This window comes from Pseudonaja textilis, chromosome 4 (assembly GCF_049901715.1).
Source record: "Pseudonaja textilis isolate UNSWEBS1 chromosome 4, rPseTex1.2, whole genome shotgun sequence".
Taxonomy (NCBI): domain Eukaryota; kingdom Metazoa; phylum Chordata; class Lepidosauria; order Squamata; family Elapidae; genus Pseudonaja; species Pseudonaja textilis.
The window spans coordinates 28,578,286-28,592,583 of NC_141993.1; the positions used below are offsets into that span (position 1 = coordinate 28,578,286).

Sequence of the window (14,298 nt, forward strand, 5' to 3'; positions counted from 1 at the left end):
CTAACCAGAAGTACAAAACAAAATATATAACTATATATATAAAATAAAGGTCAGGTAAGAGCCTGGGCGGGTGGGTGGGCCAAAACAGCAGCAAACATAGAACCGGTTCTATATAAGCTCTCTGTCTGCTGCTCTTCAGAGCAACCGGTTCTACAGAAGTGGACAGAACTGATAGAATCCCGCCCCAGTAGGGAACCACCAAGTAAGCATGAAGTCTTTATGAAACTTTTGATGATGTTGTATTGATCCATCCAGAAGTCATACAACTGCTGCATGTACACCTATAAATGGAAAGTTACACAGATTTTTCTTTCCACTGAAGACAGTGGTAAGTGGTAAATAATATGTAGATTTAGAGACAGAGATATAGAGATAGAGATAGATAGATAAATGAAAATAGGAGGACCAGAAGAGGCAACATCTGAAATCAAGAGTGAATTATGCAGACACCGCCACTTTATTAGTTGAACATAAAGATGACAAAATTCAGAATTAATGCAAAAATATTAAGCATTTTTGAACCAATTAAACTTTAAACAGACAAAGACAATGTGAATCAACATACTTAGCTGACTGCAAAGAAATGAAGGTGGTAGAGAGTTTTGTTTTCTCAATCAAGAATAATTAAAGATGGGCAATGTGTTGGGGAAGTAAAAAGAAGTAATTACAGAGAGGAAGGCTGTGACAAACTTAGAATCAAAGAATGAAGGATGAATATTAAGAGAAATATCAGAACAGTTGTTGAAGTCGCGGTCTTTCCATTGATATGAATAACTGAAAATCCTAGATTGAGAAAGAACAAATTAGAAATATGTTTTACAATTCTAGATGTGAATTACCAATCATCCTTGACCAAATAATAAACAGTTTCCATAAGAGTCACTGTTAGGAATAACAAGGTTACCTAACGTAGTAATACTGTGATAGGTAATTGCTTCTATAAGCCCTATGCTTTAGGAAAGCTTTTAACGTTAATGTTAAAACCTTGAGCAACAGTTGAATATTTAGTAATGATGATTTTACAATGAAAGTGTAATGTAATCCAGGTGTTATATACCAGTGAACAGTCCAGCTATGGCACTGTAACAAGGTGAGCTGGTGATAATTTGGTCCCAGGTTAGGATTTTTTTTCTCTTCGATGCAAATTGATACTTAGATGCTGGGAAATGTTTTGCTTAATTAAGACAACTGGTAAGCATGCAAGCTTCCTTTTTTGGAAAGAATGTATGATATACATTATATCAAATATACCAGACATGAGTATTTTTGTGCTTTGTGTATCAAGAAGTAAAGACTGGAGCCACTTGAGGAGAGTAGCTGAAGAGAAGATTCCTGAGTGAAGGAAGAATCTGTAACTAAGGATCCAACAGAAGCAAGCAGAATTGGAAAGAAAGGACTGTGAAGCATACTAACTTTTTTTAAAAAGAAGTAATTAAGATTCTATTTGGAACAGACAGACAGAAGTCAACGAAGAAAAGCTTGACCAAAAGGCTGTTTCCAAGAAGCTCTCTTAAAAGCAAACCTAAATTTGAAACTATAACCAAAGGAGTGATAAATAATACCTTTGTGAACAAGGAAGGGAGCAAGTGCGATGATCTATAGAAATCTCTGTATATAAATGCATAATACTTTGGTAACTTTAGGCTTGGAAGTAAGTATAAATTATTTACTTGAGAAGACAGTAACAATAAATATCTCTTCAGTCTGGAGAAGAAACCTTTTGTGGATGTATAAGTTCCTGCTCCTTTCCCGCCTTCTAGAAGGCCTTATACTTTAATTGACGCTTGTGGGCATTTTTGAAGAGTACATCTGTACACAAGAGTATCACTTCAAGTTTCAATAGCTAACAAAAGAACTGTTTCCTCAATCCTAAATATGCTGCAAATAATCTCTAAAATTATTTTATTTTAAAACTAACCACCCCCCCAAAAAAAATCTAATACCTGCAGCTATAATAGTTATGTAGTACTAAAAAAAACTTTAGGTCACTAGTCATTGTCAATAGAAAGCGATATTAGCAAACCATAGTACCAAAATATTAAAAGCACCTTTTCTGACTAACAAATTTTATTAAAATGGAGTAAGTTTTTGTAAGCTGCAGCTCAGTTCATCAAGTGTGTTATATTCAGTAGTGTTTTATACATACTAAGATCTATATATTTAGATAATTCCAGATGTAATATAAAATTTGTAGTGAAGTCCTCATTTGAATAAATAATTTGAATAAAAACCTCCTTTCCCACAGGCCCTGGGTGACTCTCATCTCTAGAAAATTGCACCGCACACACAAATGTGACCTTGTTTTACCCAGATTTAAACATGAAAGGTGCTACATAAAATGCAGGGAATATATTTAGGAATCCCACTAAAATTTGATTAGATTATAAATTTCATAATTCCCAGTCATGATAGATGGAAGAGAAGAGTAAAAACACAATACAATTATTACTATAAAGCTTTTTAAAAACATTTGTTCCCGGGCAAGGAGATGCCCTGAGAAATCGCTCTGAACAATCAACACTGAACAGACGGATTAAAAGCTCTTGACTTTTAGGCTAGACAGAAAAAGGAAAGAAAATCATGTTTACTTCTTCACCTCTAGCAGAATTCTTTTAAGAGGAAACTGAAAAGCTTGCAACCAGCTCTAACTTCTCCTCCTTGCAAGAGAATGCTGATACAAGAAACATCATTGACACGAGAAACATCATTTCTCCATCAGCAGCTAAAGTCACTCAAGGAGAAGCTGTTGCGGCTGGCTGGGAAGGCCAAGTTGAACTTTCTCCTTTGTAAGTGTTTGTTTTTGCAGAAATAAAGATCTTTGTATGGTAAGATCTTCTGGATGGATTGGAGAAATCCAGCAAGCATGATTATTGAACAGGTCAGATCCTTTACTAAACCAGATTACAGTTTCAAGTACTGTAAACCAGGGATTCTCAACTCCTAATCCATGTATTGGCACCAGACTGCTACATGCCAGCAACCAGGCCGTACAATCAAGCAAAGCCCCATCCGCAGGATGCAGACAGCACACAAAACCATACCCGCTCTGGTCTGCAGAAAAACCTTTCTCCACAGAACCAGTCCCTGGTGTCCAAAAGGTTGGGGGCCGCTGCTGTAAACCACAACCATACGTTGTGAATATGTTGAGTCCTGAGACTCAAAGTGTAATCTTCTGGATCCTAGAACAGCCCCTGCTGACTTCCTTCCGTATTGTGGGATAGCCACTCAGCTTTCTCTGTTCAAGAGTCCTGACAAAGAACAGTATCTCAAAACCCCAACTTCAGGAGAACTATGGTTTTAGTTAAGCTGACCAAGCCAAAGGAATACTGGCAAGTAATTAGTGGTATCTTCCTTCCCCTGCTTCCATGAACTTCTACAACTTTATCTACCACCAATCTTCAAAAACAGTGCAATGGAAAGATATTCCAGTCCACCTTCCCCTTTCCCCAGTAAATCTATTAAACATTGTAACTGAAAGTTGGTTTCTTGGCCACCATTCTCCTCTTCTTCCTTGTCCTTTCTCTACCACCCTTACCTCATCTACATGTTACACAGGCTGTTTTTCAGTCCCCCTTTTCCTTTGCTCTGTTGCTGAACTTCTAACTGAAGACCACATGCTCAAACTGTGTTTCCTGCAGCTTCTCTGAAACCCTTGGCTCTTTTTCTAAGGAGAAGAAAGGGGCTTCTACTGAGCACACCTTGGGCATGCTCTCTTAACATTTGCTCTATTCATGCTGTTCAGTACACATGCTGAGCTACAGCTAGTCCCTGAGGAGCATTTGCTCTTTCCTCAATGCTCCTTAAAAGCTATTTCCACACTGAATGGGAACTGAAAGCTTTTCCCAATGACTACTCCTTTCTCCTTCGTTGCCATTTTCCATTGACTGAAACTTCCCCTACTGTATGCTTTGTGAATGTTTTTTTTGTGTGTTTTCACTGTATTCATTTAGTGCTGTTTATTACTTTTAAAGGCTACTTCTCCACTGAATGATATTTTCCCAATTATTGCTATTTTCTCTTTCAACTGCTACAGTATTTCCACTGACATTTTCATTGTGTTAATAAAACCTAATGTCCTTTTTAGAGGCATGTCCTTTTTAGAGGCATGTCCTTTTTAGAGGCATGTAGGCATTTTGAGGTACATATTCCTTCTTCAATGAATAGCTTTTAAATATTTACCGGTCCCTGTGTAGCAAGAACTACTTATGAAACAAACTAAAACACTGTAAAAAGAGAAGCATTTTCAAGCTTCTGTGACAGTAGGATAGTTAGAACTTCATCCTAACCCAATAAATTCCCAAATAGGTTTTTAGGAGTAATAACCTAACCCTCCCAGAGGCCATCAATTTGGGGAAGGTGATACAAATAAGATGGAGGATTACCTCTGTACTGTAAAATACACCTAGAGTTCTGCATCCAGTTTTGGTCACCACACTATAAAAAGATGTTGAGACTCTAGAAAAAGTGCAGAGAAGAGCAACCAGGATGATTAGGGGACTGGAGACTGAAACATATGAAGAACGGTTACAGGAACTGGGCTTGGCTAATCTAGTGAAGAGAAAGACCAGGGGAGACTTGATAGCAGTGTTCCAGTATTTCAGGGGCTACCACAGAGAGGAAAGGGTCAAACTATTTGCTAAAGCACCTGTAGGCCAGACAAAGAATAGTGGATGGAAACTGAACAAGGAGAGATTTAACAAGGAGAAATTTTCTGACAGTAAGAACAATCAACCAATGGAACAGCTTGCCCTCGGAAGCTGAGGAAGCTTCATCACTTGATACTTTCAAGAAGAGATTGGACTGCCATTTGTCAGAAGTGGTGCAGGGTCTCTTGCTTGGGCAGGGGGTTGGATGACATACAAGGTCCCTTCCAACTCTGTTAATCTGTTATTTGTTAATTGATGAGGAATTTAAGGGAAGTAGATCATGTTCAGTGGAGGCATAAAAGTTATCACTCAGAATCAGATTTCCATAAATGCTGGGCTTCGAGATGCCAACTCCCTTATGCACGAGTATTTCACAGCATACATACAAACAGGGAGAGGTTGAATCACAATTTTGCAATGCCAGTTGGTCATTTGCCTCTGCCTTCATGTATGCCTTCATTACAATTAAAATCTAAGCTGAATATTTTTTTTCAACCCTTTTCAAGAGCTGTTCCTGCAAAAAAAAAAAAATCTGACAATGTCTGCTACAGAATTGAGAAAATATCTGGCATTGTCTTTCATGGTTTTGTTTACAGCCTGTTATTTATTCTGAAGAACACAAGATATCAAACATAGTTCCAATTGATCTTCACAAGTCACAAGGACAATAAAAGAGATCAAAATAATTCTAACTGCACTGGAATTATATTAGAAATGTATTTATTAGTTTTATTTTCCTCCTTTCTCTCTGTCTTCCTTGGCATTCCTGATGGGAGAGCAACCTGATGAGCAAACAGCTAGGAGTGATTCAGCTGAAACACAGTTGCAGAAGGACAGCCCTGAGGCTTTGGGTGGGGAAAGCATTCAGCTGCAGCCGGTCAGGGATGAGGGAGAGGAGCTGCCTTCTCCAACTGATCCAAGAAACACGTAGAGTGGAGCCCAAAAGTGCTTTTTCAAGAGGCGGCTGGACTTCCTGGTTTTTCTTTGAAGACATTTCGCTTCTCATCCAAGAAGCTTCTTCAGCCTCTTGAAAAAGCGCTTTTGGGACAACCATGACTTGGATGACTGAGAAACTCCATAGACATGTTGGGTGAAAGAAAAGGCAGGAGCAGCGAAGATCAGCTCAACTACTCTCAAGGTGGTAGCCTCGTCCCTCTTGATGGGCTGCACCAGAAGCTGGCTATTTAGCACAGTATACAGAGATGGAGATGACACTGGAAACAATATGCTTGTTTCCTAGATGTTGTGTTTCCTGAGCATTGTGGTTCCTGCCTTGCTTTAGATTGACACCGTACCTTGACTTTTGATCATGCTTCATGGACTCTGGACTCTTCTTGCCTTGTGAACCTTCTTGTATTTTAGGTTTAATTTGATGGGTGGACTTATCTTGTTTGGGAACTTTCATATGCCTTATGGATTCATTGGGCCATTGTTCCATGGACTAGTGTTGGTTTGCTTTTGGCTGGACTCAGTTAGGACAATTCTGGGTTTTTGGTAAAGGGAACTGTTCGGGAATATTAATAAAACCACTAAACTACCGTCGTGTGTGTGTGTGTGTGTGTGTGTGACCTGGACAGCACAAATCATTACAAGTCTATGTGTTTTATTGTCGTACTTTCTGGCCAATAGGTCATAATGAATGTTTTTATTTCAACAATGGTTTGATAGCACGTCCTCAAACTGTAAGCAAACCCTGACACTGTCAGAAGCTGTACATTCAATCATGTAATGGGTGTTATAAACACAATGTTTCACAAAAAGTTGAATCCCAATCCAGGAACCAGGTTTATTGTAACATCTAATCTGAATTCAATCTCACCTTGCTCATGCATTATTAAGCTGAATTGTTTGAAGCCACTTCCTGAAAGCAACACTTTCTATTTATATAGGTAATCAATGGCTGTTTTAAATATTATTACAGTAAAAAGCTTCCACAAGGCTTTCTTTCAATTTAATATGGAGAATAAGTAGAGCTGGCATTCCATAAACACTGCTAAAATGCTCCGTACTTATGGCAGCATTTTTGCCTCAGGAGGCCTAATTGATATGTAAAGTAGGTACTAGTCTCAACGCGTACAGAACAAGGCATAAATAAATTCTGATTAATTCTAATGTACCCAGGGCAGAAATAGGATCTGTAATGTCATTACCATATTTAATTCTCAACTCTGTAATGCATGGATCAGAATCAGTAGGACAATAAGGATCTACAAAGAATATAGTTCAGTAGAGCTACATTGGTTTTCTACATGACTGAGTTCTTCTCTTTTTGTTTTTTTGTTTTTTTTTTGCACGAATGAGTATAATTAGATGCCTTCTCTAGTGACATTATTACAGTTGTATGTTATGATATTATACTGCTATCTGTTTGTGGTTATTCATGTTCAGGATTAAATAGGAATCAGATGTACTTGAGTCAAGTAAGTGAATACAGTTTAAAGAAGCTTAATTTGCATCACAAAGCATGTCTTATAGATTCAGTAGATCCATCAAATATGGCTGACATACATTACTGAAGGAAACCTGCTAATCTGCTACATCACCTGATATTCAGTGCAAAAAATTCCCAAAAGACAAATAAATTATGGAGAGTCCTATTACACTTACAAAATTACTTTGTATAGATCATTTGCAGAACAAGCAAGTTTACTGCTGATTGGAATCCCTTTCGGAGTTTGAAACAGAAAAAAATGAAAGGAGGATATATGAATTTGATGACTAGAAAAAAGATGTTAGAAAAAAATTAAAGTCATGTAACCATAGTAAGAATTAACTTAAATTTATAACTATAATTAATGTAAAAGAAAATTGGAAGTCATTTTTTTATATACATTTTTCTTTCTTTTCTGTACTTTTGGCTTTGTTCCTTCTTTTTTCTTCTCTTTATGTTCAATATTACTTTCTTTTATCTTGCTTGTTTACAAATCTAAGTTATTAGAATAGGCAACATGGCCACAAACTTTTAAAATATATATATAAAACAAAACGTTGTTGTTTTAAGATGTGTCAGAGCGAGAATCTGAGCAGCTCGTCAGAGATAAATATGAGCCAAGAGATAAACACGCCAGTGAAGAAATGTCAGCCTGGGACATTATTCAGACATTTATTTATTTTTTGCTATCAGCTACTATCTCCTATCTGTCATATCATGTGAATCATTTGAGAAAATGAAGAGGGAGAGAGAGGGGAAAGAATATGAATATATTCAGCTAAACCCATGGCAAAACAGGCAGACACATAGCACTAATACACAAATAACTGATCTTCCTAAACTGAACTTGCAAATGTATGAAAGGAACTTGGAGAATGTCAAGGTTCGAATCAAGTCCTTAAGGGCATCCCACATAACACCAACTAAAGGTGCTAATGGACCAGAGGTGGTATTCAGCAAGTTCTGGAGAATCAGTAGCGGAAATTTTGAGTAGTTCGGAGAACCGGCCAATCCCACCTCTGACTGGAGATTTTACAGTATCCTTCCCATGCCATGCCCACCAAGCCATGCCCACAGAACCAGTAGTAAAAAAATTTGAATCCCACCACTGTAATGGACCCAAGACCCATATATGAATATGAGTGCCAAATCTGCCAGTCACCAAAGAAAAATCTACTTCTCTCTGTTAGAAGGTATGCATACATTTTAAAAACAGAGAGGTCAACTAAGGAGATTATATTAGTGTGTTCATTTTGCCTGCCACACCTTACATTGTATCTTATGTTTTTGGTAATTTTTGTAATATTTTGAATTTCCAAACATTGTAGGTTTAAGAGATTTAAGTTACAAAAATGAGTAAGATGGAGAGAAAGTGGTAGAAATGTTCGTGGTCATAATGAACATGAGTTCACTGGCTAATTCTTTAAATCTAGTATTGGAAAAGACAGGGGGAAATGGTCATCCAAGGAAGCAGGATTTGTGTGGGATTTCCAAATATGGATAAGAACAACAAAATTTCAAGCTTATGGCATTAACTTAGGAATCATAAAATAAAGATGGAAAATTGGCCATGGTGGAAGATAGTAACATTAAGGAAACACACTTCTCTGAAACAATTCAGCTAAAAAAATATTTTTCCTGGTCAATTAATTTATGCCCAAATTTGATTAATTAATTTGATGTGAACACAAGTTCTATGATCATTTTGAAACTCATACATTTTTTAAAAGAGAATCAAAGAAATTCAGATAACATTTCTGACTATAAACCGGCATATAGTTGCGATATACGTATATGGAAAATATGCACTACAAAACAAATTTAAAAGTAGGTTTCCATGAAACAAACATGACCTGGTAATATTTTTTTCTGCCAACTCTTTCTAACTAGTGTGCAGCATCTCTGGGTATTGGACTTGGGATGGAAACCTCTACACATTCGGAGGAGTCTTCACATCGGCAGCTTCTATATCCTTCTTTGGCCAACTCACTATATACATGTTGATGGGATGGATCGTGTTCTTCTCATTGAGCTGGCTCTTCAGGATCTGCCTGATCCTTTGGTGGTACTTGGATGTTTCTGTCTCCTTATTTTCCTTTTTTAATAGAGGTTTTTGCAAACCTCTATTTACCATTCATCCACCAACACATTCCTCTCTCTCTCTCTCTCTCTCTCTCTCTCTCTCTCTCTCTCTCCCTCCCTCCCTCCCTCCCTCTCTCCCTCTCCCACTCTCTCCATACACACACACACACACACACACCGGTATGCACATGTATCAGCTCTCCTGCAGGAGCTGCATTGGCTGCCAATTTGCTTCTGGGTGCAATTCAAGGTGCTGGTTGTCACCTTTAAAGCCCTTCATGGCTTGGATCTAGGTTATCTGAGGAAACATCTCTTGCCAGTGACATCTACCCGACCCATTAGAGTGAGGTGGTAGGGAATGCTGTGGGCCCCACTCCCTGAGGAAGATACACCTGGTGGGACCTAGAAGAAGGGCCTTCTCTGGGGTGGCTCCATCTCTCTGGAACATCATTTCCCCAGAGATTAGAATGGCCCCCTCATTAATACTATTCTGAAAGGCACTGAAGACCTGGTTTTGCCAGTGGGCCTGGGGAACCCAGAGAGGGAAGGAACCCATCAAATGGCTAGTGTGACCCGCTGTCGTCGGGGGGGGGGGTATAGGTGGGAGTTGGTTTTTGGTTTTTTTTTGTTTTTTCCCAAATTTGGTTCTATTGTACTTTACTAATTTATTTGATTCTTTTTGTTAGTTCTTATTGTTTTTATTTTTATTTTTTGTTTTAAATATGATTTTACATTGTGTAAGCCGCTTTGGGTCGCCATGGGCGAATAGGCGGCAATATAAATCAAATAAATAAATGTGTGTGTGTGTGTGTGTGTGTAATCATATGCATATGTATACACACACACACACACACACACATACATACACACATACATACAGAGACAGAGAGAGACAGAGACAGAATGTGTGCATGTGTGTGTGTGTGTGTATGTATGTATGTATACGATAGAGAGAGAGAGAGAGAGAGAGAGAGAGATGCACAGAGAGAAAGAGAAAGAGAGAGAGTGGGGGGGGAGGGAGGGAGGGAGAGAGAGAGACTGACTGTATATTCTCCATAGTTAAGTTCAATACTATACAATACTATCAGAATTGCATCTTTATTCCAGTTTGACCAAAACTTTTTTCACTGCTGTAATACATCTCACTAAATTATAATATTTCTTGTAATTTTTCTGAGATTATACCTACTATGAAAATTTGTAGTTTCATTTCAGATTGAAATTGCAAGATTTTCTACATTATACGGTGTATGCCATTCTAGTTCATTGCAGGTTTTTTACATGACCACTATCAATGATAAAACATTCCTTCTGTCTCATGAGATGCCATGACAGTTGATGAATTTAGTGTTATGTTTTAAAATATTCAAATAGGGGGGGGGGGGGTTGCATGCCCCCATTTTCAGTGGACTGTAGAATTCTTAACATTTCTGAGTCTGGAGTAGCTTCCTTCATTTATCTTTCCTTCTTTTTCTTTCTTTCCTTTATATTTCTCCTACTTTTTTCACTTTTTCCTTTCCTTTTAATTTTTCTCTCTCTTCCTTTTCATTGTTTTTCTTTTTTTGCACAGCATTAAAAGCATTAGAAATATTCATTAGGTCACCTCCACACCATAAAGTCTCTCTCTCTAAAGGCACCCTGGGCACTTTTACATCACGCTTTTCTCCACTCCCAGATTCATCCGAAGAGTTCTGAAGATGTCTATAAAATTATTTTCACTCCTGTTAGCCTCAGAACACTAAAAAGAGCCAGGCAACAGAATAATGCAATCAACGCTGCCTCCCACTGACCAAAAATATATATTGTAGCCCTCCTTGCTATCTACAATATTTTCATTAATGCTGGCTGCTTTTGTCTCATTCTTTTACCAAAACAAAAACAAAAAATGTACATCTGAACTCTTGGTATAAGTGGAAAGCTTCTTCGCCATTAAGGCATTACATTTCCTCTATAGAAATCCTCATTGAAAGTTGTTATACATAACATTTTAGTTTTGCAGGTGACTGGTGTCCTGACCACGGTTCTCCATGACAGCGTAGAGCCCCTTTCTGAAGGGGGGGGGGAGAGAAAATAATAGCATATTGGAGCCCAGCGATCAATAGGTGGAATGAGGCAAGATTTTGGTGCAAAGAAAATCAAGGTAAGTGCTTTTTTCAGGAATTGTGAACCTGATTAGCAACAGACTAGAAGATTAATTTCAGGCACTCTCATAAATTGTCTGGGAAATCTACCACAGAGGTTGAAGTCGGGTGGCGGGAGGCAGTGTAGACAAGAGTTCCTGTAAATTAGTAAATAGGATAACTCAAGGGATAACTATTGTGTATGAAACCATGTCACAAATACTGTTTTTTAAATTTTTTTGGTATAGTTCTGCAAAAGGACATAATCAGTGGTGGGATTCAAAAAAATTTACTATTGGTTCTGTGGCCGTGGCTTGGTGGGTGTGTCAGGGGAAGGATACTGTAAAATCTCCATTCCTTTCCCATTCCTGGGAGAAAGTTACCACCGGTTCTCTGAACTACTAAAAATTTCCGCTACCGGTTCTCCAGAACTGGCCAGAACCTGCTGAAATAGAATACTTTATTAGAATACTTTATTGGCCAAGTGTGATTGGACACACAAGGAATTTGACTTGGTGTAAATAATCTCAGTATACATAAAAGAAAAGATATATTCGTCAAGAATCGAGAATCATAATACCACCTCTGTTCTTGATCTATTTTACTTGCTTTTTTTTTTTTTACCCTGACCAGTTTAGATTTTACAGTTAGTAAAACTAGTAAAACTAGTTTCTGAATTATCAGGGGGGAAAAAAGCCCCGAGAACTGATTTAAATATCTAAAGCAAGTTGACTATAATAAGGGGCAAGAAACTGAACCAAAACATCTGCCCAGAGTGCCAGCTACTGTCATGTGCACGTGCAGAAGGACGTAGTAGAAAAAGAATGTAAAATGCAAATTGTTATACATAACAACGAATTTTTAAAAAGCATGGGTTGAATAAGAAGAAGGATGTCCAATCCTAAAGGTCTGAAGGCAATTCAACCTTCAGTGATAAATTAACTCAATTAGTTTCATGAGACTTATTTTATAAAAATCAATGTATAGTGAATGATGAGAACACAAAATATAGATAGGAAGACACTCCTTTTTACAAACAATTATTTCCCATGTCCTATTCTCTTGTCTCTTCCTTTAGATTAGGAAGAATGCTTCAAAGTTCAAATGCTCAATTTTATGATTATTTTTATGAAGCTTTTAAGATAAAAAAGGCCCTAAAATCTAGCCTGATCGTTGAACTCATGCTATAACTTACTCAAGAAACTAAAGAGGTCTGTGGCTTGAATGTTGTGACTCAGCCAGGGTGAAAAGAATGGAATGGTTGATTGAATGATCCGTGCATGGTATATTGAGCCAAACTGGAAATATCCTAGAAATAAATTTAGCAGAGATAATCAAACAAATACAGGGGTTTGGGAATCAGTTTGCCTGACGAAATACTCATGTTTCATTAGGCACAAAATTTTATATAAACATATTCTGCTTTCCTTGGGCCAATTTTAATACAGATGCATCTGAAAGATGGAATTTACATAGAGATCAGCCTGCTAACTGTAGGAGATATGCTGTATTCTTGGTGCTAAGTTAATGGGCAAATCCCACACAAAGAACTATATGATTGGTAAGTGTGTATGTGTATTCCTAAAGTCCAATTGGAATCAACAGAAGCAGCACAATGCTGCAACGTTATAAGTCATAAAATTGAAACTTGGTAATTTAAACTAAGTGCATTTGCACTGGAAGGAAAACAATTTGACTGCTCCCATAAGGTGTGATTATGAAAATGCATCAGCAAAGCTGGTAGGTGTAGATTCTCCATGGAAAGACCCCCAGATCAAAATATAGCTTCCTTCAAAGAGCAGAACTGAGAAAGTGTCTACTTTCTGCAAGTTTACTGGAGCAGATTCTGCCCTGTAGATGCTCCTTTTGAAAAAAGAATCATTCTAGGGGTGATTGGCCTCAAATGAAGTTTGGAACACTGCCTATGTTTGCTGCAGCATCAGTTTAAAAACAGATGGGGTGGGGGGGAGAAAGAAAAAGAGATAAGAAGAAATCTACAGAAAATGTGACAATGAAAATATGAAATCAGTTTGGCTCAGTACAGCAGGAAGAGGCATCCAGCAAGAAGGGAAGAGGTGGATCAAACCACAGCAACAACCTAACAACAGTAAATAGATATTTTTATAAAAGTATAAATTATGAAAACTTTTAAGCATGAAAACTTTAATTCAGTACTCATTTTGCATCAGAATTATATTATTTTTTTTCTTTTTCTTTTGTAAACCTAACACCAAATTATCCCCAAACACCTTCGGCCAAGCATGACCTGAATGACCGAGAATCTCCATAGACACCTTAACATTAATCCCAAAGTCCCCTTTTGTTCATGAAAGGAATCCCGGAACAAGCTTATTGTCAACAGAGGATTCCATGAACAGAGAAGATCAAGGCACTTCTTGCCAATTTGTCTATTTCCTCAAAAGAAGAACCCACGCCCTTTGGCCTGAGTTTAATTGTCTGAGGGGAAAAAAAAACACCACATTTTTTTTTCATTAATGGAGAAAGATAAGATAGGGAATGATGGAAGGCAATGATTTCCTCTAGGCTAACATTCACCTCTTAAATATTATTTTTCAAGAAATATAACACTCAAAGAAAAAAAAAACCCGCTCTCCATTGCACTAGTTTTCCACTTACCAACACACATCGCATTGTCTCCTGGTTCAAAGGGTGGAGGAGACCTTTTTGAACAGCTCAGGGGAACCTGAGACTCAGTGTGTTACACTGTAATACTGGAACACTACCAGTCAAGGTATAGATTCAACCAAATTATTTTGCCCTGTTACTTGTGTATCATTATGCTATTTTAACTTATGTGTGAAAGCTATTATAATTTATTTATTTAAATACTATACTCACAATTTATGAAGGTTTTTAAGACCCACAAATGTTTCAGGTGTTAAACAACCAATTCTGTTATTGGAAAGATCCCTGGAAGGAAAAAAAAATGAAACAACATTAATTATAATTACAACATGAACTCATTTTAATTGATCCAAATTCAGCCTTTAAATAATCC

General features: G+C 37.5%; 1 protein-coding gene across 2 annotated transcripts in view; it reads right to left on the bottom strand.

Annotated features, from left to right (window-relative positions):
• ADGRA1 (adhesion G protein-coupled receptor A1) overlaps positions 1-14,298 on the bottom strand; it is a 392,880-nt gene that overhangs the window by 278,188 nt on the left and 100,394 nt on the right. For both annotated transcript variants that reach the window (XM_026710526.2, XM_087932478.1), the window contains exon 4: positions 14,139-14,210. In XM_026710526.2, coding sequence (XP_026566311.1) covers positions 14,139-14,210 — 72 coding nt within the window. The remainder of the gene's footprint in view (positions 1-14,138; positions 14,211-14,298) is intronic.